The sequence below is a fragment of the Momordica charantia genome (assembly GCF_013281855.1).
Source record: "Momordica charantia cultivar OHB3-1 chromosome 2 unlocalized genomic scaffold, Mcharantia_2.0 BLBB01000002.1, whole genome shotgun sequence".
NCBI lineage: Eukaryota > Viridiplantae > Streptophyta > Magnoliopsida > Cucurbitales > Cucurbitaceae > Momordica > Momordica charantia.
In genome coordinates, this window is record NW_028275160.1 from 9,277,511 (window position 1) to 9,301,858 (window position 24,348).

Consider the following 24,348-nt stretch of genomic DNA (forward strand, 5'->3'; position numbering starts at 1 on the left):
TTATTTCAATTTTGATCTGAATTTAAAAAAGATTTTTTTTTTCTTTTTCGTGAATGGATTAAGGGCAGGTTCGATAACATGTAGATAATGATTTTAATCCCCTTAACTGACTTGTGTGGCTTCAATGCATATCCATATTTGAAATCGTGTTATTATGAAAATTTATTTTTTAATTTACATATCTTAATGTAATTTTAGAAAAATAGTTCGTGTCGATGACATAAATGTTAAAATAAAAATAAAATGAGTGATGATATAATTATAATTTATTTGTAAACATTAAATTAATGAATGATATTACATTTCCATCCGGCCATTATTTGTTGTATATTTTTTTTTATCTTACTTAAAAAGTATATTTGAATTCTTAACAAAATTTAAAAAAACAAAAATAAATTTTTAAAGACCACCTTTGTTTAGTTTTCAAAAATTTTATAATTTTTTACAATAGGAACAGAAATTTTTATAAGCTTAATTTTCAGAAAAAATAAAAAGATAACATGAACATAAATTTTATTATCTATCAATTATTTACAAGAAATAAAAATTCGTCTAAGTACTAGCTCCCTTGACACAACTGTCTATACAAATAAAAAACAAGAGACAAAATCACTAACCTACCTATTTATCAGACGACTCGTAGCATGAGTCTGAAATGACTCTTGAGAGCAGTATTTTTAATTTCAATACTTATTCCATAACCATACTTAGAAAAAGCAATATCTAAATGAAGTGATTTCAAATTTTTCAAAATCATATTCGACTACGTAACCAAAATACTCAAAAAGTGCTTTGAATCGACCAATCTCACACTAAAGTGGAACTATCTATTCAAGTAGATTGAAAATTTAAGGGTCTCTTATAGCATTTCAGGACGAGAGAAGAACATACAACGCTAACGGAAGAAGCAGCCATGCAAGCACCGGCGAGCCATGGCGGCAGCCGGATTCCGATGAAGGGATATAAGATTCCGGCAGCAATAGGCATACCTATAATGTTATAGCCAAGTGCCCAGATGTAGTTAAGCCATATACGATAAACTGTTTGTCTTGAGAGATCTATGGCTGTAACAACATCTTCCAAATTGCTTCGCATGAGAACTATATCAGCTGCTTCTATGGCAATATTTGTTCCAGCGCCAATTGCAATGCCAACATCAGCTGCTGCTAAAGCATGTGAGTCATTTACTCCATCTCCCACCATTGCCACAATATTCCCTGTCATCTGCATTCAATTGCCAACAAGAGATGAGTCTGAGAGCTTTAATAACTTTTTTATCTAATTTTCTTGATAACTGGGAGTCGGAGCAAAGCTCCTCTATATCCAAGGGCACCCGCGCCCGCCCCAAAGTTTGGACCTGGGAGACGTCAAAGTTCTTAGTATCAAGTTCACCAGAAAGTTCGAAGTTGAGACCTCTAAACTAGTACGATCAAGAGATTTCAAACCCTTGCCAACTGAGCTGCCTCTCGAGGGCTAACTTTAATAAATAAAGAATATAATATTACCGAAGAGCTTGTTGTTGGGCATGTTGAGACTCCCAAATCTTAAGAGAAAAAAATTAGTAATTTAGATGCCTTCCATTAGTTTAGGATAGATGTCAAGACAACAAATCAAAGTGCAAGAAAAACTCTCAACTTCCTGAATGCAAATGTCCCATTAATGTAATAATATGTTTAAAAGTTACGAATATGAAAAACCAAGATTAGATCTTTAAAATAAAGAGATTTTTAGTGTTAAGTTCAAATTCTACATTCTCTATCTACTCTTAGAATAAATATTTCAATGTTGAAACTCATTATTCTTATAGAGCATGAGCATAAAACTTCCTATAAAAGCAGCAAGTATAGCTGTAGGAAACAGAAGCTTTACCTTTAAGGTTTTTATCTTGTTAGCTTTTCCCGTTGGATCCATCTCTGCAAAGACCTCGTTAATCCCAACCCCTCTTGCAACGGCAAACGCCGTGGCCCAGTTATCGCCAGTGACCATTATGCTCGTGATGCCGATTGAACGAAGATATGATATGACAGCTCTAGTCCCAGGTTTTGGTGGATCTGTAACACCAAAACCTCCAGCTACCCTGCCATTAATAGCAACTAAGATACACGTTTGAGCCAGCCGCTCATTTTCTACAACATAGCGATCAACTTGAGGACCAACAGCAATGTTGTGAGCTTGTAAGAGCCTTCTGTTTCCTACTAAAACTGGAATTTTGTCAACTTTTCCACCAACCCCTGCTCCCGGGAACACCTCGAAGTTCTCAACACGCTTGAGACGTTCGGTTCGGGAACCAAACTTCTTCCTCATTTTCTTTGCATGCTCCACTACAGATTTTGCTAAAGGATGTTCACTGTTTGACTAATTCCAAAGATTAGAAAAATGTAAGATCACAAGTTCTATTTTAGTCTCGTAATTATATGGGTTTATGATAAATTTTGAAATAGTGAAAATATTTTTAGTTAATTAAAATTTCATGTATCGCATATATGTGTGTGTGTGGTAAGTTTTATTTTATAACTAATATTTAAACATAAATTATATAAGTATACTAAATAGTTGAAGATAATAGGAATTGGGAAATGAACCAAACCCATTATCTCTATCTAAATTATTAAATTGGCTCAATCCCACTCCCCAAATCCAATCCACCCATCCACCCACGTATGGTAAGACCGTAAGTCTAGATCCTTCCCTTTAGAAAACTGTCACCCTTCCACTAAAATAAAATATTTTAGACTTAAGGTATCTCTCACTTCCTCTAGCCTCTGTGACACTTCCTCTTCCTTCTTCACCTTCCTTCTCTGCTTCCTTTCACTTAACTTTCCAATCAGCTTTGTCGTGTCACATGCTTATGCTTATATTACATCTCTTTGGTTCTCTTCTTCCAGCACCTAAATTTGTTTGGCACTCTTTTCTCTAATTTCTTTAATATTTTTCCTATGCTCTTTTCCTTCCGTGAGTCTGGAAGAGTATAAGAGAGACGTTTCATTGTAAGATATTTGAATGAATCTTCTTCCCTCTATGAAATTTTTGAATAGTTTAGTTTCATTTCTAACCATTCATATTTTGAAATAGAACGTTACCAAATGGCCCGCTATGCTGCTTTATGCCCCTGCTAGTGTGCATACACATACCCCCATGCCTGTGCTTGCCCTTGCCATTACACCCTTGCCATTGCACCGTGCCCCAACTGTCTTGCATTCATACCAGCATACCTACGCCCACGCCCTGCCCGCATGCCCCATGCGCCCAGCTGCTAGCATCCCTTACGCCTACCCTTGCCCTACCACTAGCACCCACGCCAGCTACCATACTATGCACTCGCCATCTTGGCACTTTCCTTATTTGTAGTTGCTAGGTCTCTGAGTCTTATTTATAGCTGATGGGATTTTTTTATGGGAAATTAGTGTTTTTTCTTTTTACTTATTCTTGCCGCCCCTTGGGTCCCATTGAAGATTATTTATAGCCAAGTTACAGTCTCGTAAGAAAAGGTAAGTTTTGGATGAATAAACCTTTTAAGTTTCCTCACATTTAAGCCGAGAGCTTGTGTGGTTCGCAATTCTTGTGTAGACTTGCACGCCTAAAAATAAGGCATATTAAGTTTGGTTGGTCAAAAGGTAGCGACTCAGCCTTTTCCTTTGGTTGTGTCAAATTGATTTTTTTTTTTTTTAATTATGAGAAACTGCACTTTCATTGAGAGAAATGAAAAAAGAAGATACACAAAAATGGCATACAAAAAACAGCCCGGCAAAGGAAACCCTTATAAGAACGGGCTCCAATCCAAAAGAGTAAGACCTAACGGAGAATTACAAAAGGCGTTAGTGGCCGAACCTCGTAATGAAGTATTAAACCTAATGAGGTCCCAAACAGAATCCACAGATTTCTCCACACCCCTAAACACCCTATTGTTCCTCTCTAGCCAGATACCCCATAAAGAAGCCAGAAAGCACGCTTGCCAGAGAAAGCGGGCTCTGTCACGAAAGGAGGGGAATAACAACACTTCCTCCATCATCGCCTACAATCTCTGGAACGAACCCAAGCAATACCAAAATCTCTAAAAAATCGACACCATAACTCCTGCGCAAACTGACAGGACCACAACAAATGCTCAAGATCTTCCGCGGCCTTCCTACACATAACACACCACTGCGGGCCCCGGCAAAAGGAAGACATCTTTTGAATCCGATCCAAGGTATTGACTTTACCAAGTAAGACTTGTCATCCAAAGAACTTAATCTTCTTTGGAATTTAAATCTTCCAAAGAGAAGTAAACCAAGGGGACACCAAGGACGGAGAAGAGGAAGCAGAGCGAGAAGCCAAAAAAGATGAAGACGACGGGGAAATCAGGACCTGGAAAAAAGAGCTACAAGAAAAACCCCCCGAAGGATTGGGAATCCACACCCTCACGTCTTCCCTCCCAGAGGAACACGAAACACTAGACAACAGATCAAGTAATGCGGCAATCTCTAACGATTCCCAATCAGTTAAAGACCGAGAGAGCCCCAGCGAAATGGACGAAACCCCTTCCCAAAATTCAAAACCTCGGCCACAGAAAGGAGTTTCTCTTCAGACAAAATGTAAATCCGAGGGAACGCAAGACTCAAGGGTTTATCACCTAACCAAGTATCCTCCCAAAAGTAAGTATTAAGACCCTCCCCCACCGAAACTCAAAGAGAAAGAGAGAAAACGGGGAAACATAATGCAATAACCTTCTAGGGATTGAAATTGCTCACCTTAGACCCACCTGCCGGAGTCCAGTCAAACGGATGTTGCCCATACTTACTCACAATAATCTTTCGCCACAAGGCGTTAGGTTTGTGGAAGAAACGCCATAACCATTTGGCCAGGAACGCCTCATTCATAAGTCTCAAGTTTCCAATACCCAACTCTCCCAAAGGTTTGGACACCTCTTTCCAATTAACAAGTTGAGCCTCACCCCCCTCCTCCACACCTTCTCAAAGAAAATCTCTCATAATCTTCTCTAACCCTTCAATCACTTTCACAGGGATCTTGAAGAGGGACAAAAAGTAATTCGGAATGCCTCTCAAAACAGATTGAATCAACGTGAGTCTCCCACCTTTCGAAAAGAAAGCCTTCTTCCGCGAAGAGAGGCGCTTCTGAAACTTTTCTAGCATCAACGTCCAAAAGATAGCAGACTTAGGGTTATGACCAAGAGGAAGACCGAGATACGAGTAGGGAAACTTGCCTACTTCGCACCCTACCAGGGTCGCCCACTCACTAAGTTTACCATCCTCACAATTAATGCCCGATAAAGAACTCTTTCCCCTGTTTATCTTAAGACCTGAAATAGTTTCAAAGAAACCAAGGAGGCCATTAAGATTCTCAAACGCCCTAAAATTACCGGAGCAGAAAAGAATGGCATCGTCAGCAAACTAGAGATGCGAGAGACGAGCTTTCTCCCTCCCCACTTCAAAAGCTTCCAAAGCCCCTTTCTCCACTTCAACTGAGATAAGCCTACTCAGGATATCCACCACAAGAATAAACAAAAACGGGGACAAAGGATCACCTTGCCAGAGACCTCTTGAGTCTAGAATTTTTCCTCGAGGTCTCCCATTCACCAGGATAGAGTAGTTTACCGATCTAATGCAATTCCAGATCCAACCTCTCCATTTGTACCCAAAACCTTTCTTCCTCAAAACCTTATCCGAAATCAATTTTAAAAAGAACACCCTCTCTCTTGCTCTTCCTATAATCCTCAATCGCCTCATTAGCAATCAAAACTTGATCCAAGATTTGTCTACCAGCAACAAAAGCACCTTGCATCTCCGAAATGGTAGTAGGCATAACCTTTTCCACCCTATCAGTGAGAGTTTTTGCGATTATTTTATAAAGGCTCGTAACCAAGCTAATGGGTCTAAACTCTTTCACTTTGACAGCATTCTCCTTCTTCAGGACTAAGCACACATAGGTCTCGTTCATAGAAGAATCAATCACACCCCTCTCATGAAACTTACGAAACGCTTTCATCAAACCCTCCTTGACTCCATCCCAATTATCTTGAAGGAAAGTCATAGTGAAACCATCCGGGCCCGGAGACTTATCTCTATCAAAACCAAACACTACCCGACGAACTTCTTCTAGCGAGAAGGGAGCTTCGAGAAACTCTTTCTCCATAACCGAAATGGGACTCCAATCCGAACCTTCCAGAAAAGGCCTAGAACACAGCACCGGGGAGTACAAAGTCTTGAAGAAAGAAATCACTTCCTCAAATTTCTGATCCTCACGCAACACCTCCCCCGACTCATTCACCAATGTAGAAATAACGTTCTTACTTCTCCTACCATTAGCCAGACTATGAAAAAATTTTGTGTTACAGTCTCCCTCCTTAACCCATTTGAACTTAGCTTTTTGTCCCCAGCTTTGATCTTCTTTCCGAAGGATATCACCCAACTGACCCTCCAACCTACACCTATCTCCCAACTGCTCCGGCGAAAGGTTTCCAATCACTTCCAGAGAATCGAAGACTTTGAACTTCTCAAGAATCTCCACCTTTTCCACCCTAACATTTCCAAACGTCTCAACATTCCAGACTTTAAGAGAGGCTTTAAGGGCTTTTAACTTCTTCATGAAACGGAAACCTACCCATCTCCCCTGGACTTTAGACCTCCACCATCCAGGAAAGGAAGCTTTAAAAGAAGGGTGAGAGAACCACATATTTTCAAACCTAAAAGGGCAAGGACCCATTTAACCTCTCCTGAAACAAGACTCAGGAGCCAATGATCAGACGTTATCCTAGGACCCAAAGACTGCTTCACATTCAAAAAACCATCTAACCAACCTTCCGACAACAGAAACCTGTCCAGTCTACACCCAACTCCTTGACAAGACCACGTAAACCTCCCATTCACTAGGGGAGGATCCAATAACCTACAATCCTCAATCACACCGTTAAAATCCTTCATAGAGCTAAGGAATCTCCCCACCAAAGATTTCTCAGAAGGGAACTTGACCACGTTAAAATCTCCTGCGAGACACCAACACTCCCCACAAAGACCAAAGAGGCTACCAATTTCCTCCCAAAACTCCTTACGACCTTTAGGGGACGTCGGGCCATACAACCCAGAGACCCATCCCTACCCCATCGAAGGGAAATGAAAGGCAACTGAGAGGGAATACGAACCTTTAACCACATCCAACGACCTAAGAATCTTACTATTCCACATCATTAGAATCCCTCCCGAAGCCCCCAGAGATCCTAACCCTGCCCACTCAACATGCCGAGAGTTCCACAAACTTTTAACAAACTCTTTACAATAACTCTCCTTTTTCGTTTCCACCAGAATCACTACATCCGGGTTCTCTAAAAGCAAGAGCTCTTTAACCAACCTTCTCTTCTCCTTGCCCCCCAAACCCCTCACATTCCAAGCCACGACCTTCATTGGATACCTTTAACGCCCCTGGCATCCGAAGAAGCCACTTTTCTGTCGTAATTAATCGAAGACACTTGATTCTTCAACTCCCTTTTACCTTCTGAGACCAAAGCCGTCCCTGATTTACCACACGCCTTCCTACCCTTAGGGGGCTCCTTACCCAAAGAAGGGTTTGACTCCTCCATAGGAACTATCTGAAGACCCACGTTGGAGAGCAAAGAACACCAACCAAACCGTTCATTCAGCAAGCGGGATTGGAAACTAAGGGAGGAGAGGCATCATCCGACACCCAAAGATTTAAAAGGTTTGCAACTAAACAATTCTGACCTCCTCCCACTCTACTAACGTCAAGGGGCAAAGGATTTAGAGTTGGAACAGACTCACCCGAGAATAGGGAAAAGGGCTCAGCGGTGCCTACGGTACAATTCACCCCTGGAAGACTGAGGGGACAAGGAGGGATAGACGAGACACAAGTCAAAAGACCCCCAACCTTAGGAGAAGAAGACACCAAACCTACCGAATTCCCAACGCAGAAACCGCCTCCCTCTACAGACCCCCTTGGTTACACTTCAGAATCGGGGGATTAAAAGACAAAGAAGAAGAACTTCCTTACCTAGATCAGTCTCACAATGAACCAAACCTGAGGGGTTCTCCTTAGCCAGAGCCGGAGAGATCGCCTCTGTAGGAATACCGAAAGAAACACCAACCACCTCCGGACATGAAGGAGAAACCTGCACCTCACCCAACTCACCTTCCTCCATATCGAACATCTTGCACAACGACCCATCCAAACCGCAATCACTCGAATTCCTCATGACCGGCGAAGACAAAAAAGAATCGTCCTCCGAAAGACTCGCAATAGAGGGATCCGGTGACGACAGAGGTAGCCCATCTTCAAACAAGGGAGAAAAAGAACCAGAAACACCTATCTCATCACGACCAGCCGAACCGGAGTCAACCCCTTCTTTTCCTTTATAACTTGGAGTTCCACCCAAAGACTCCGACCCATAATTTTTACCAGCAACTGTGTGTACTCCCACACTACTCCCTGGCCTAATATCCTTAAAAGAATTTATCTCTAAACAAATAAGATTATCTCGGCCCACATGGCGAACCGGCCCACCAGCAGAAGGATGGCCCCAAAAAACCACCGGCCCGTGATCACACCCTTCCCCTCTACTATCTAAATCCTCACCTGCCCCCTTTCTACCACCATTTGAAAATTTACCAGAAATAGTTAAAGTATTGCAAGGTTTAGAAATTTCCATGTCACTTCCTGTAGACTTCCCCTCTGCTAAGCTCTGACATCGTACGGCCTCGGCCCCACCGTTGAATCCCACGAGGTCATCTTCTCCGGCCAAGTCCACCGGAAAAGCCAGCAGGAAAGAGATCGCAAATCTTGCGTTTTCACAGTTCAGAAAGCAACCTTTCGGGATGAAGCCATTTTCTCTTCCGGAGACCTTGACCCAAACATCTTCCTCCCACGAACTCCCAAAGAGAATTCCTTCTTTCTGCTCCTCAAGCCCGCCACAGAGGGAAGCCAGACCAGTGACTACTTCTACTGTACAAAGATGGGGGGGAAGATCTCGGAGCTTTAGCCAACCTTTTTTGAACACTTGACTTCTATTCTCCACTATGAACTCCGCATTCCACTGGGTTAGATTAATTACACAACCTCCTAACACCCCACGGCCGAAACTCCTCAACAAGGAGAGCTTCTTAACATCTTCACACCGAACCACCGCCAAGTTGCAGCAGAAAATATTAATCAGAACACTATCTCCTGCTAAACTCCAAACAGCACGCTCAATATTAGCCCATGAGTCATCCGCTCTCTCCCTAACCAACAACAAACAAAGATCCGTATTGAAGAGATAACTAATATTCTTATCAAAAACCTTTGGAGAAGACGAATCCAACTTTCTACCCGAAACCGCTTGTGCAAAGGAGGTGTCCGCTCGACGAGCCCCGCCGGAAGTACCCGCTATCTCCCCCCAACCCCTTTTAGGATTTCTTTGCTCGAGGATCAAACCCAAGTTTTCCCCGAACGTTCGCCACCCCTGACCTCCCGAACCTTCTGGGACGAACAATTTCGACTGTTTTCCACGTTTGGCCTCCAACACCACCACACAACACCTTCCTTTAGCATTTTTTACCAATTGAACCCAAATCAAACCTATCGGCGAACTCCATCTCTTGAAAAACCGCTCCACTAACCCCCTAGAAGCAATCTCCTTAAAACCATCCCTGACCCATGCTACCAAACCCAATGAAAGACACAAGGAAGAAGTCCTGCCATTGCTAAACTCCTCAATCACAACTTCCTTCTTGTTACCAGTTAACAAAAAAGAAAATTTTTTCCTCTCAACCTTCGCCGAGAGAGAAGAGTCACCACCGACTCTCATCTCTAATAAATTTGACACAACCACACAAACAATGATAAGAATGGTTGTGTCAAATTGATTTGAAGGTTTTTATGTTTGTGTGCGAGGAGTTTTCATAACCAATATTTGTTTCCTAGGCCTACGCCTGGAGGTTGTCCTATCATTTTGTATTGAACCACCTTTTTATTGAATTTTTGCGGCATTCTTTCTTTGTAAGTTGGTTTTTTCGTTGAAAAAACTTGAGAAATTTACTTAGTATTTACTTTGTGCATTTTTTAGTAGGAAACTGTTCCAAGTGCATAAATCCTTTGTATTCAACCAAAATTGTGCACTCACCTCTACTGCTATTGCTACATCACAGAGCACCTCCATTGGAAACGTAGAAAAAAGCACAACACTAACTACCTCTGGCCTGCCAACTGTTAGGGTTCCGGTCTTGTCAAAAACTACCGTTTTCACCTGAATGGTTGGAAGATAAAAGCTTTAATTCAATATTCATCCACTTAAAATTTTCATGTTCAGAAGTAAGTAATAAAAAGTATTTTGGAGCAGAAGTATGAGAAAGCACTTGTATAGTGTAGCTGGTCAAAGTGCTTGATCAAGACGCACTTAACAGCACTTTTAAAGAAGCACTTAACAGCACTTCAAGTATGAAACAAAAAAGTGATTTGTTATTGAAGACTTTTTACTAAAATGTTATAATTGAAGTCCTTCTACTGAAAGAACACCAAACACATTTATAGTTCTACACTCTTAAAAGTGGTCTTAAGTGCTTCTCGATCAAGCATTTAAGCTAAAAGTACTCTAAAAATGTTTTCTAACAGAAGTACTTTGAAATGCTTTTCAACTTTTCTTCCAAAGCATTTTATATTACTAAGAGATAGACTCTCAAACATAGCCGTAGAGTACCTTGTATGCATTTTGAAGCGCACTTGCTCCCTTGATGAGCACACCTAGAGAAGCACCCTTCCCTGATGCAACCATGATTGCAGTTGGCGTTGCTAAACCAAGGGCACATGGGCATGCAATCACCAGCACTGAAATTCCAAACTGCAGGGCAAGTTCAAACTCATCCATGCCTTTTGGAATCCAATATTTGGGGTATAAACCAGCCTCTCCCCAGAATAACCATCCAAGCCATGTCACAGATGCTGCCACAACAACCTAAATCAGACAAAGAAACAAAGAAACAAAACTGTAAAATTATTCTCTGCAAGTCACATTAAGTTTAATAGGTAGTGAAGAGTACGTATGAAAATCATTAAACTCACAACAGGAACAAAAAATTTTGATATCCGATCTGCTAGCTTTTGAGCTGGTGCTCGAGATAGCTGAGCTGATTCTACGAGTTGAACAATTCGAGAAAGTGTAGTATCTAAACCAACATGAGTGGTCTTAACAAATAAGCATCCATTCTCATTGACAGTCCCGCCAATAACCTGTTCATGGCATCAAAAGTATGCAAATCTACTTTGATTCATTGTTAAAAAAATTGTTAATTTAGTTGATGAGAATGGCATATGACAGGGAAAGTGAGTTCATTTTTATCTTTCATCTTTTCTTTTTTTAAGATAACTGGGACTCGGGACTTTGCTCCCATATACTTAGGGACACCCGTGCCTGCCCCAAGGCTTGGACCCGGGAGACCTGAAGAGTTTTTGGTATTATATTCACCGAAATGTTCGAACTTGAAACCTCTAAGCCAGTATGACCAAGATACCCCAATTCCTCGCTAACCAGGGGCAAACCAGGCTGCCCCTTGGGTGTGAGTTAATTTTTATTTAAACTGTCAATTTTATCACTCTAGATTTAGATAAATATTGCAATTTTAATCCTATTGTCATTTGTTATATTTATCTACTAAATTCAACAAAAATAAATAAAAGATCTTTCAAAACCTACTAAACTCAACGAAATTAAGCTCTAACAAATTAATTCACAAAATCAAAGTCCTATCAAATCGATACACAATATCAATCTTTGAATAAATCTTTGTAAACTTGTTAATTTCAACAAAAGCGCAATCCTAGATGTCATCTTTCTTTGAAGTCCCATCAAGTTTATACTAAACCTCTATTTGTAAATCCATTGAATGCAAAATATAAAACTTTTTAATGATTATTCAACAGGATGTCTAATAGCCAGTAAAAATTTCCATATTCATTAAAATCTAAGGTTCAATTTGATGAAATTGAAAGTTGAGATTACCTTGTTAAGATTTTTTTGAATGGGATCTCGCCTTGTCAAGTTCAATGGTAAAAATTGAATTTTTTCTCCAACTTTTATTTGCCTTTAATTTTTCTCTCATAAACATGGCACAAACCCAAACTTACAGTCTACAGATATGAAGAAGGCAAGAAATGAGCACCTTGTCACCAGGTGTTTTCAGGATGGATTTTGCTTCTCCAGTGATTGTACTCTCATTCACATGGCTTTGACCACTAATAACAATCCCGTCAACAGGAACTTTAGCTCCAGGAACAATCTTAACTATATCATTTCTCTGTATCAGCTGCGTATCAATCTCCATCTCTGATAGAACATTTCCATGATCATTCAAGGTCATCAAACAAGCTGTATCAGGAGCAAGATGAGCAAGCTTTGCCAAAGCATCTGATGTTTTCCCTTTGGCCATGACCTCCAAATATTTTCCAAGTAGAATGAAGGATATCAACATGGAGCTAGTTTCAAAGAAATCTTGCCCTCTAAAAGAGGTGGAAGTGAATGCTTTAAATAATATGTATACTGAGTAAAAGTAAGCAGCATTGGTGCCTAGGGCCACCAGAACATCCATATTTGCAGATTTCTGCCGTAATGCATGGTATGATCCTACATAAAATCTGTTAAAAATCATCAAAGAAAACAATTAAAATATCTAAAACACATTTTCAAATTAAAGAAACTTAGGACTTATAAACCCTAAACGATAAGCTCAACCATAAGCTCCGTAACATTCTCATCTATGTATGTTTTCTTTCCCTGTTTTCAAGGGAAAAAAAGTCTAGTTGGGTAATTGCTCATGTTCTTTTTTTTTCTATCTATTATAAAACCTCAAAATTGTGTTCAGTAACCAATGGTTAAATTATCCCATGGTTCGTATTTGTTTTAAATTTTAATTTGATCCTTAAATTTTGGTTAAATATCTCAAAATGCCCTTGAGTTTATCAAATATTAATAGTTTTATTACTTGACATACTTTCTTTAAGTTCTAGCTCATTGCCCATCTTTCCAAAGAAAATATATCATGTGCCCAATCAAAACATGTAAAGTAAGATAAACTTTTTGCAATGTCATGTGTAAGATTTAACAAAAATCAAGCCTAAACTCTTAGAACAAGATTAAATTGAAACCAAGCACGTCCATAAGAAGTAAATACATGAGTTAACCAATAATTAAACTTCAACTTGTTTAAATATTTATAATAAGTAAAAAAAATAATGCAACACTGTTGTTATATATGTTTTGAAAATTTGGAAACATGAAACAAGGAGGAAGAAAAAACTAGATACTTTTTTATGGAGAAACTAGAAACAAGTAACCGTGATCAAGTTCTTCAAAAACTAAAAACAAGTAACAAAGAATGAGAAATGAGGCTCAAATAGAGATTCATGAGAAAATACGAAGAAGCTAAGAACAACCAAAGATTACCTCCGACCAGCAATGAACTGGACTGGTGTGCAGAAGATCCATCTAAGAACCATTCCAACAGTAAGCATATTGTAAGCCCTATAATTCAACCAGTCCCCATAAGGAGGAAGCATAGGAAGCACCATTGCAAAAGCCACCACTGGAACTGAAAACAAGCAGCTCAGCAAGAACAAATTCCTATAAGTACAAACTTCTTGAAGCTGCTGCACATCTCTTCTTCTCGGAGGAACATACAAGCTTGCCCTATAACTCTTCAGGCACTGCAAAAGAGACCTCGGACCAGTCTGGTCAGGGTCATAACCGATGGCTACCTTCTGCCCAACCACGTCCATTTCAACAAAATTCACACCACAGGCTTGCTCCAGAGAGGATCTAATGGCGGCCATGTCTTCAAAACTAACTCGTTCGAGCTTAATGTGAACTTTGTAGGGATTGTCTGCGAAGGTGAGGAGCTCGACCTCGAAGCCGGAACCACTGATTGCTTCGATGATTTGCTCTTCGTTGGTCGAGTTTGGATCGAAATGGACTGTGGCTTCTTCGATTTCGGGAGCGATTACTGTTCTTTTTACGCCGTGGACCGTGGTTAGGGCATTTTGAAGAGATTGGGCGTTGGCTCTGAAGGTCATACTTCTGATTTTTAGGCGACATATTTCAACGTCTTGTAGAAACTCGTCGGCGGGGAAACCTCCGGCGTCTATGATTTCCACTGCTCTGTTTTCCTGTGATATTCCGGCGAGTTGCTTCAGCTTCAGAACCCCCAGAGAAAGGGAGAGAAATACAGGTGTCGGTTGGTAAGGGAAACACAAAATGTAATAATTCTAGAAAGAAATATTGTTTTTAGTTTTTTACGTAAACATAAATAATTTCCGGTCTCCCTACTTTCATAATTCGTATCGGGGTGTAGTTCATATATAAATATTTTTTCTAATTATAAAATTTTAAATCAAATTTTATATACAATAGAAATATTTTAACGTTGAAGCTGCATTTAAAGAAATTTAGCAATATGCTAAAATTTTTATTGAAATAAATGAGATAAAAATGAAAATAATTAACTAAATTGATCACTTTTCTATAGTACATTGACTAAAAGGAAAAAAATGTTAAAAGTATATAGACAAAATGAATGCTTTGAAGGTAAAGTGACCAAAATGAACTAAAATCGAAAGTACGAGAACTAAAAGAGTATTTCAGCTTAATTCTAACAAGTCTTCACGATTAAGACATTACTTAAATATTAACATAACACCCTCGTTAGACTAATAAGTGATGGTTTAACTAAACGTAACAGTAGTTAATCTAAGCACAACTCAGCTAGTTAAAAAATTTTACATCTCTTGAAAATTTGATGTTCGAATCCTCGCCCTACATTGTTATCGTTGAGCTTAATTGAGGGAGTAGCCAGCTAAATAAAATCACTGACCATTGGCCTAAAAAAACGTTCAAAATCTATTCAACCTACTTTCTCTGTAATTGTGCTTGTTTTATATAGATAACATATTTTTCTAATGTGACATGTTGCAAAATAAATCTAAAATAACTAACAAAAATTCATTTTTCTATCATGTACATAGAAAATTGAGTCCATAAATATATAATATGAAGCAAATAAAATTGGATAAATTAATTAAGATGGACGACTTACATTATTGAGGGTCGTTGGATTTAGAGGTATCTTGAGATCATCAAGTTTAGTTTCCATCTTAACCTACCCTGCCACGCAAGTTAAAATTTATCAATTTATAGTACATTTAAAAAAACATATATATATAATGAGAATGACGAACTATTCAATTTAGACGCACCTGTTTAATGTAGACGCACATGCAATGAATTGGCTCACGAACTTGTAAATTTGATTGTGGATGATGAATCTCAAAGAATTTTGTTACAAGAGTTACCCGATGGAGTTCCTGCTGTGATTCCTAAGAAACTTCGTCGACGTCGACATGTTGATGCGTATTCCTTTTTATACATAGGCATGTTTCTTAGATTTTGGTTAAAAGAATTAAAAAAAAAACTATTTAATCTTTTAATTACTTCATTAAGAATATGAACTATGAACTACAAACAAGATCTTTTACTCTGAATTATATGGGTTGCTGTTGCTGCATTGCATTTTGCAATAAGTGTTCTTTAATGAATTAATTTTTTAATAAAAAATAGAACATGACATCAATATTATATATGGATTGATCACCTATTTAGAAAATAAAATAATATATAAAAAATCAAAGTTTAGATAAAGGTCTAAGACTAGAGGTATTTTGGGTAGAAAATGTATTATGTTCCGGTCGGCTATTTTACACATTAACTTTGAAAAAGAAGAAAATATTAGACAAATTGAATAAGTTCATTAAGTATTCATCGGTACAATAATATTTACATTGTTTTCAAAGGGAAAATTCTTCACCTATAAGTTGAAGTGTTTGGATAAAATATCTATTAAGTATTGCCATCCCAAAGTTCGATAGTTCGATTCTCCGTTCTGCAATCGTTCAATTAAAAAAAACTTGGTATTCTCATATATATTGTTCCAAGCCTAAGAACAAAAATTCTTAACACCAAGAGAATGACCTTGTCCTAAAGAGGCAAAAATCAAGTTTTTGAGGTTTATAATCCAATAAGACTCGTCTTAAAGCACCTATAATTTTTTGTCTTGCCTGCCTTTGTTTAATCTATTTAACCTACTCTCTTGTATCGCTCATTTTAATATCGTGTCAACTCGTTATTATAATACTTATTTTCAACTTCCAACCCCAATAAAATTATGTTCACTTCTCCCACAATCATCTCCTCACATAAAGAACCATGAAAATTATCTCAAATAGCCATTTGCTCCTTTACTCTTTACCAAATCAAACATCTATTCTGATCTAGGTCAATTGTTCTTTAGAGGTAAATCGTAGCTTATCTAAATAACCTAACCACGAGTTAGGATACCCAGTGTCAATCAATTGTTATCAGAACTTCAACGATTTTTACTTGCACAACAATCTTTCTAATACATTCGTCTATTTGATTAATTAACTACATCTTCATCTACTACCAAACCACATTGGCCAAGATAATCAAAGCTCGCCACTTTTTATTCAACATTCGAGAACTACATTCATCCAAAATTCCACTAACGACGTTACTACGCGTCACTCGACGAATATTTCATCCACACAATTAAGTTCGAAATATGGCTCTAACACCACTTATTTAGACTAACCACTCTAATAAAGATAATTTTACTTATTAGACATTAGACGTCTCATTTATATATCCATAATCTTTCGAGCATATAATCAAAGAAATAAGGAGCCGGAATAGAGAACGCACGTAAAGAAAGCAAAGCACTGAAAAGTAAACAATATGAGAATGATGTTGCCAGAGTAATTAATGTGCAGAGTACGGTTACCCGATGGGTCGTCCAGATGTCCGTGACAGACCAATTTGTGGAAGAGACGGTGAGGGTGGCGGTGGCGGTGACGGTCGGAGGGGACCGTACGCCGGCGAAGGGGAGAGGAGAGAGGGATGGGTTCCGGTTGGTTTCCGATTGTGGAGCGAAAGAACGAGTCAGAGAATTATGAGAAGAAGAAGGACGATAAAAGATCTGTTCATCGTTTTTTGGCTGAAAATTAGTAAATGGATTCACGGGGCTAAACACAAATTTCAAATACTTCGAGGGCTTCCGATTGTAATTTTCTTTTTATTAAAATTTGTTCAAAAAAAAATATATATATACACACACATATATATATACACAATTCTTTGAGTGCTTATTGGTCGGTGTTCATGTTCTTTTTAAGTGGATCATAATCTAAAATTTTGACAGTCCTTTATTTTAAAAAGAATATTAAAATGAGAAAAAGAATTTCTACAATTTTTTTTCCTTATTTGCTAAAAGTTTAATCGTACTTAGCATGATAAGTGTCTCTTGAGTCGTGCACAGCAAAAGGATAGTATTATTATATATTTATATTTTGAAAGAAGAAACACGAAAAAAGTGTTAATAAGGATGTTATTCTTTTCTTTGTTAGAGTAAAAATGATAATAAAATAATATTTTTTTTAGTCATTGTTGGCATAAAATGATATTTTTATTTATGATTTTTAAAATTTTAAAAGTATAAAATGCAAGACGGAGAATTGAATCATGGATCTTAAAGATGATAATAAGTGTTTTATATATTAAGTCTAGTTCGAAATAACCCCGATTGAATATTTGATATAGGTTGAAGAGAGCAACACATTAAGAATAGTGGATATGAACAAAATCATAGTAAATTGGAATTATAAATTTTTGGGTTTATGAGCACTAATTCACAAACACTAAAACTCTCAAATCATTTAAAACCTAAGGTTTAAATTAAGCGTAGAATTAATAGGTTCCAGGTTCTTTGGTACAAGAGATGGAAGAAAGACACTCTTCACTTGAAAGGAAAAATAATGACTAAAATTCATTCATCAAAACTGATTTTTTTATCCATGAATAAAAGATCAAAGGGTCATATTTTAGATAGCCTCCTGACTAACCATAAATGCTGCATTATAAATGATAGCAAAAATACAAATACCCCTACTTAATAAGCTTAAAAGTAAAAATTAGAAAGTGATAAAATTACATAAAAAATATTAAATAAAATATAGATAAGTTGTACTTGATTCATACGAAGGAGCTTGTGTTTTGTTTTGTTTTGTCACTTCTTAAGCTCATCGAGTGAAAAGTCATATGTTCGACACTCTTCAAGTAGCTAAATTTACCATTTTTTTTATAATTGACTTATAATTAAGAATAACAACATAAATGAGAGGGATTTGAACTAATCTAAACATACCTTAATTAGTTAAGACATATATACCAACTAAAAAGTCGTGAGTTCGAATCTTCATTCTCCTATTGTTGTTTTCGTGAGGAACTTTGACCTTCATCAGTCCTTTCCTAAAACTAAAGAGCTCCAAAATTTCTCCCAAATAGTCACCATATTGATAGTTTGCTCTTATTTAGGTCTAACTCATTTTCATTTTTCTTAAGAACTTCGTCCATATGATAAATATTGTACATGACTTCTCTTTTCAAGCTCACTATCTTTTTTTTATATTTAAAATTTCATCAACACACTTAACTTCAAAGCATAACCCTACCAACACTTATTAAAATAAAATAAAATTACAAGATTTAGGGTAATTTATCTCGGATCAATAGCACATAAATTTGTTGTCAATTTGTAGATCAAGGGTTCAAGGAGTTTAGCGGAAAATAAATAAAAGAAAAGAAAGATGAATATTTAATTTTGTCAATATATCCATATTTTTATATATTTATGGGTTCGACATCGACATAAAAGATAAACCGACATTTCTATAATATCGTCATAATAGTCAAAATATAAAAGTATATGGTAAAATATTAATATCAATAATTTTTAACTAAAAAAAAGTCATGAAATATTTTTTTTTCAGATACCAGTAGAGACGAGGATGAAACTCACAACCTCCTAATTTGACATATATGTCAATTACCATTAAACTCTACGTTTGCTTTGGCAAAAGCCATGAAATATTTGATTATTTAGTTTAAATAAAATCGTAAAATATTTATTTGTTAATTTAAAAAATGTGTTATAAATTTGGTTTACTTTTATAGCTTTTTTCATGATATTTATATCAAAGTTTCTTTGTATGGCATACACCTCAAATTTTATTTTATTTTATTTTTGTTCGATGGAAAAAGAAAGAGATAAAATCTGTTGATGGACGAGGCCCGTATAACGGCTGCGTCTATTAGCAATCGAAACCGAAACGTTAGAAAAAGAAGATGAAAATCGGCGGTGGAGTGGTATGTGGAAGTCCACGCGCCGCCACTCTGCCCTCTCTGCTTCTCCGTCGCACTGGATTCACCATTCGCAGCTCTTCATCTTCCTCTACTTCCGGTAAGTTCACCGCACGATCATTTATCGCACATTTCCTTGAAGAATTTCAGAATCTTAATGCTTCTTTGGACCATCGCCATGTTTCAGACCATGTATCGTTCATCAACGATATTGCGGCAACTCAGCCTCCTCAGCATTTGTGTCAATTGCTAAAAATGCTGAAGACAAGAGGTGCGTCTTTGGTCAAGCGCTCAATCCATTCCCATTATTGCATTTAGTACGAATTAATCGCTAATACTTTTAGAGATTTCCTGATTGAATCCACATTTTTTGACTAGATACTGAGTTTTTCGTCCTTTCGAGTTGTAGTCTATAAATGTTACGAGCAAGAGTGTGAAGCTGAATACTATGACTAGAAATGAAACTATATTGCCCTGGTGAATAGATTTATAGATTTCGTTTCTATTGAAAATCCGTTGACCTGATGGCTTATATCGAAACGTTCTTATACGATTAATAATCTGGATTTTTTTGCCTCAATTTTCAGCATATCGTTACGTATGCGTTTCTGCAGTATGTTGGTTCTTTTTTTTTTTTTTTTTTTTTTGCTAATTTCCTTCTAATTTAAGGCCTTTAACCATATTTCAAACTTCGGGATTTGTAGTCGAGACCCTTTTTGAAATCATTTTCATTTCATGTTCTATTTTCTGAAAATTAGACGCTGAAACATGTCATGCCTTTTGCTTTCCCACTTTGGAAGGAAAATACGGTTTCCTAAGTTCTTATAAGATTCTTTCTAGTTTCCCCCCATAAAATGTTGCAAGGCTGTGATTGTGCTTGTACTTCTTTTGAAAAGTAAATATTGAAGTATTAAAAAGAACTCTAGATTTTGAAATTCAATTATATGCCTAAATTGCACATCTTCCGAATCTGCAGACATATTCTTACCTACGAGGGAATCCTGTCTATCCCCTGTAAATTGTTGCTTTTGAAGCAGGTGGATCCATTATTTCTCCTGGAGCGAAGCAAGGGATTATCCCTCTTGCCGTTCCACTGGCAAAAAACAGCTCAGGTATATGTTAGAATTTTCCTTTGAATTAGTTTGTTTTCTAGGTGTATGATACTTCAAGGTTTTCTATTTTCTTGTTCCAAGGTACTATAACTGCACTGCTGCGCTGGCCTACAGCACCCGCTGGGTAAGAAGAATAGATGTTTTTACTTTCTTCATGCATGCTCTCCTCCTTCTTAATAAAAAAATGTCTATCCTCAGGATGGACATGCCAGTAGTGGACGTCAATAGGAATGGAGTGTGGCTTCTAGCCAAGAACGTAAGTGAAGCATCTATTATGCAATTGTTGATCTTTTACAATGTTGTGCAACTCTGATGTCGTCTTCAGTATTTGATGTGCAGGTGGATCAGTTTATTAATAGACTTCTAGTTGAAGAAGACGCCAGAGGAAGTGGAGAGCAAAGTGATGAGCTATTTCTTGCAGCAGCTGATGCTGGGCAGAAACTTTATGAAAGGGGTGCTTTTGCTGAATCTCGGGTCACAAATGTAGATTCGTATCTGCTGAAAAAGGTATGTGTACAAATTCTCATGGTACTTCTCTCGATCGTCTTCATCAATTAAAAAACATATGTGCAAGTGTTCTCTTAACCAATGTTGGGCATCTTCCTGTGGTGACTGGCAAGATGAGTGAGATCCTTAACAAAGCTGCTTGCCTTTGATCACATCACCATTCTTGGTGTCACTGAAGAAACACAATTTTCAATTTTCTGAAGTCTTTAGACTTTAAAATCATCTTCTCATTACTTCTTTAAAATAAAGGATTGATTATTTAAAAGACATATTTATGCATAAACAGGTATTTTAAAAGTATATTTGATTAATGTGTCGTCTCCTCTACTGCTGTATTGTTGTTGAAGAAGATTCATTATGCGTAATGCACTTATTTCTGTTTCCTATCAAAAACAAAGAAAACTTATGCGTAATGCACTTCATGGTATTCTATTATGCATTCTACCCTCTAATTATAGATTTTCTTCTCTTTTTCCTGTTTTTAAGTCTCACTTCACACAAGTTTTACTTCTTAAGCACTTTTCGGGTAAAAGGTTTATACCATCTATAATGTATCTTGCACTGCAAGTTCTGATGATGTTTCAATCTCAGGTTGGGTTGTTTCCAGATGTCATAGAACGTAAAATATTGCGCCATTTTGAGGAGGGTGACCTTGTAAGGCAGTACATTAGATACTGAGAAACAGTGAAAAGAAGCTTTGGCTCCAGTTTACATGCTTGAATATTTAATTCCTACTTGTAGGTTTCAGCTCTGGTGACCGGAGAATTCTATACTAAAAAGGAGCACTTCCCAGGATTTGCACGGCCATACGTATTCAATGCAGAGGTTTTGCTGAAGTACGTGGGGAAATTTTTTCATCATTCCAAAATACTTTGACTGAGATTATACCTAAATAATCTGTAGTTTCATACTTTAGGGTGGGACGAGAGACAGAAGCTAAGGATGCTGCGAGGGGTGCGCTAAAATCACCATGGTGGACTCTAGGCTGTAAATATGAGGTATTGACTTGAGTATCTGGTAGATCTCTTTTGCATTGTTTTTAGTAGCTCTCTGTTTTAGACACCGCGGGAGGGTGGGGGAATGAGAATGAAAGAATAGTTATAAAAATGATGATACCTGGATTGGTTGTGGCTCATATACAGGAAGTTGCTAATATTGCACAATGGGAAGATGAGCAAATTGAGTATTTCAAAGAGAAGGTCACAGAAGAAGGAAAGGAAGAGGATCTTAAGAAGGGAAAGGCTCCTGCCCAGGTTTTATCCCTGTTCTTTATTAACTATATGATTATAAAACAGACAAATGTGACTTATAACACACCTTTTTTGCTCAATTTCACTTTACTGCTTGTGCAGGTGGCCTTGGACCAAGCTGCCTTTTTGTTGGATTTAGCTTCTGTCGATGGAACTTGGGACAACTCTGTGGAGCGTATTGCTCAGTGTTATGAAGAGGCAGGTCTCCATGAGATAGCAAAGTTCGTACTTTACAGAGACTGAATACAAACAGGCATTTTTCTTCTCTACTCTCTCCCTTTCGTCATTTTCATTGTTTTGTTCTGTTCCACCCCTCTTTTTTGATATGTAATTATATCTGTATTTCTTTATCAAAGTATCGTTCTTTTCCTCTCGCATGAATGAGATGAATGATTATTTCAATACAAGAATCAATTTAAGGACAAGGAATACTCAAGTTTCTGTTGATAAATTATTGTAGTTCTTGGGCAGTGGGCACAAATTGACATCCAATTGGTTTCCAAATAAATGGAAACTGATGGTCACTGTCGGTGAAAATTGACATCTCTCTCAGTCTCTCTCTGAGGTCGCCTCACAAGTCACAAGTCACAATTGTCATTGCCACCCTTGTCGGCTTGGAGTCTCGGACAATTGTCTACAACGGAACGATCGTATGATCCTACTACATTTGATTGTTAAGATAACCTGCAGATATTGAATCATAACTAAGTGGCTACCATGATTATTTTCTTTGACCTCTTTATCATTTACATGTGGACCTTTCTTACTACTAGGCCAACCCGTGTAGGGTGAGACAATTTTTATGGTGCTCTCTATTTTAAAAAATAACTGGTTGGTCGATTGGAATGACAATCTTCCGCTATTTTGATCGACATGCTGGTATAAACGGACCGATGGACATAAATTTGGTTAATTTCAATTAGTTTGGGCAATGTGCATGACTTCATAGTCTACTTTTACAAGTTGCACCACCTCTTAAATCTTTGGGATCTGAAGTTGCATCATCTAGCAACTTTTGTGATAGGTTCTAAGTTTGCTACTAAAATACATTGGATACATTTTTCAGTCCGTATTAATTTGTTCCTTGAGTTTTTTTTTTTTTTTTTTTTTTTTTTTTTTTTTTTTTAAGTTATGATTTAATTTGGAGTTCTGCAAAATAGTTTCATTATGTCCATGGCATTTATTTTCTCACTAGCAACAATAACAAGGGTAGCAAACAAGGGAAATTGACTCAAATGACCTTCAAAAGTTTGTGGAATGTTCAAATAACTCATCCCTTTTAAATGTGCCCAAATGACCCACTAGAATGTTTAATTAATTTTAAAAGGTAGCAAAATTACAGTACTACCCTTTTGTTCAGAAAACCAAACCATTTGTTTTACCTTTCCCCCTTCCTCGCTGTTTTCAGCCTAAATTCGTCCTCTCGATTTTTCTTCGCAGTCCCTTCGAATTTCTTCTTAATTTTTGTTTCTCTTGGCGATTGGCTTCGATTTTATGTGTGTTGAGGAGTTGAATGGTTGTTTATTTGCGTTGATTCAGTTTTTCGATGTTTAGAACGAATACATGTATGATATTGCATCAATTTAGGTTTTTTTCTGTTGATTTTGTTTTCTGGTGTTCTTCTTTGTTTCGTTCCCTGTTTTTCTTCGATTTTTCGTTTATGTTGGAATTGAGGTCTGTGGCTGCGGGAGTTTGATTTGAAATGTTTGAAGTGGTGTGGTGGGAGGTTGAAGATGAAGAAATATTTTCGATGAAGTGGGATGGACCTCGAGCGAGGTTGAAGAGATTTGAAACGTTGCTCAAGGTTTAGTAAGCCTCTGTCATTTTTCTCAGGTTCGACCTCGAACAAGGTCGAGCCCGAGGCAATTAAAAGAGGCTGAACCTCGAGAAACCTCACTCGAGGTTGAGCCTCTTTCAATTACCTCGGGCTCAACCTCGCCCGAGATCGAACCCGAGAAAAATGACAAAAGCTTAGAAACCTCGAGGTTGCGTCAACTTCTTCTATCACCAACCGTTGACCTCGGGCGAAACCTCACCCGAGGTCCGTCGTTTCTTATGAAACTCGGTCGGGAAACCATAACTCCCGCCCGAGGTTCATAGTCAACTTTAGCAGAATCATGCCGAAATACGAAACTAAATTTGAAAATGACAACATGTTTCAAAATCAAAGCAAACAAAACAGCAAAATTGCTTTTCAAATGTAGTCCAATCTTAAGAAGAAATCAAAAACAGCAAAATT

General features: G+C 37.6%; 2 protein-coding genes across 3 annotated transcripts; one reads left to right on the forward strand and one right to left on the reverse strand.

The window, feature by feature from the left end:
- Nucleotides 1-807: 807 nt before the first annotated feature.
- On the reverse strand, nt 808-14,211 carry LOC111017908 (copper-transporting ATPase HMA4). The gene is made up of 7 exons (XM_022293796.2): nt 13,421-14,211; nt 12,141-12,612; nt 11,044-11,211; nt 10,682-10,936; nt 10,109-10,231; nt 1,870-2,355; nt 808-1,224 (listed from the first exon to the last, which is right to left on the reverse strand). The coding sequence occupies exons 1-7, from the start codon at nt 14,044-14,046 to the stop codon at nt 832-834; spliced, it is 2,523 nt and encodes an 840-aa protein (XP_022149488.2). The 5' UTR covers nt 14,047-14,211; the 3' UTR covers nt 808-831.
- A 4,904-nt stretch (nt 14,212-19,115) lies between these two features.
- On the forward strand, nt 19,116-23,071 carry LOC111017955 (protein IN CHLOROPLAST ATPASE BIOGENESIS, chloroplastic). 2 transcript variants are annotated; one of them, XM_022293854.2, is made up of 12 exons: nt 19,116-19,340; nt 19,428-19,511; nt 20,275-20,352; nt 20,434-20,476; nt 20,551-20,608; nt 20,692-20,859; nt 21,451-21,513; nt 21,601-21,695; nt 21,776-21,857; nt 22,002-22,112; nt 22,212-22,362; nt 22,570-23,071. In XM_022293854.2, the coding sequence occupies exons 1-11, from the start codon at nt 19,226-19,228 to the stop codon at nt 22,350-22,352; spliced, it is 1,038 nt and encodes a 345-aa protein (XP_022149546.1). In that variant the 5' UTR covers nt 19,116-19,225; the 3' UTR covers nt 22,353-22,362; nt 22,570-23,071. The 2 variants fall into 2 exon arrangements, with proteins under 2 accessions (XP_022149546.1, XP_022149549.1); XM_022293857.2 differs by having other exon boundaries at nt 19,117-19,340; nt 20,278-20,352.
- Nucleotides 23,072-24,348: the final 1,277 nt, after the last annotated feature.

Coding starts and splice junctions, on each gene's coding strand:
- LOC111017908 (XM_022293796.2), bottom strand. CDS start 14,046: ATGACCTTCAGAGCCAACGCCCAATCTCTTCAAAATGCCCTAACCACG. Junction 12,613..13,420: donor CAGTTCATTGCTGGTCGGAG/GTAATCTTTGGT, acceptor GATTTTTAACAG/ATTTTATGTAGGATCATACC. Junction 10,232..10,681: donor CGCTTCAAAATGCATACAAG/GTACTCTACGGC, acceptor CCAACCATTCAG/GTGAAAACGGTAGTTTTTGA.
- LOC111017955 (XM_022293854.2), top strand. CDS start 19,226: ATGAAAATCGGCGGTGGAGTGGTATGTGGAAGTCCACGCGCCGCCACT. Junction 20,609..20,691: donor TGTGGCTTCTAGCCAAGAAC/GTAAGTGAAGCA, acceptor TTTGATGTGCAG/GTGGATCAGTTTATTAATAG. Junction 21,514..21,600: donor ATTTTGAGGAGGGTGACCTT/GTAAGGCAGTAC, acceptor TCCTACTTGTAG/GTTTCAGCTCTGGTGACCGG.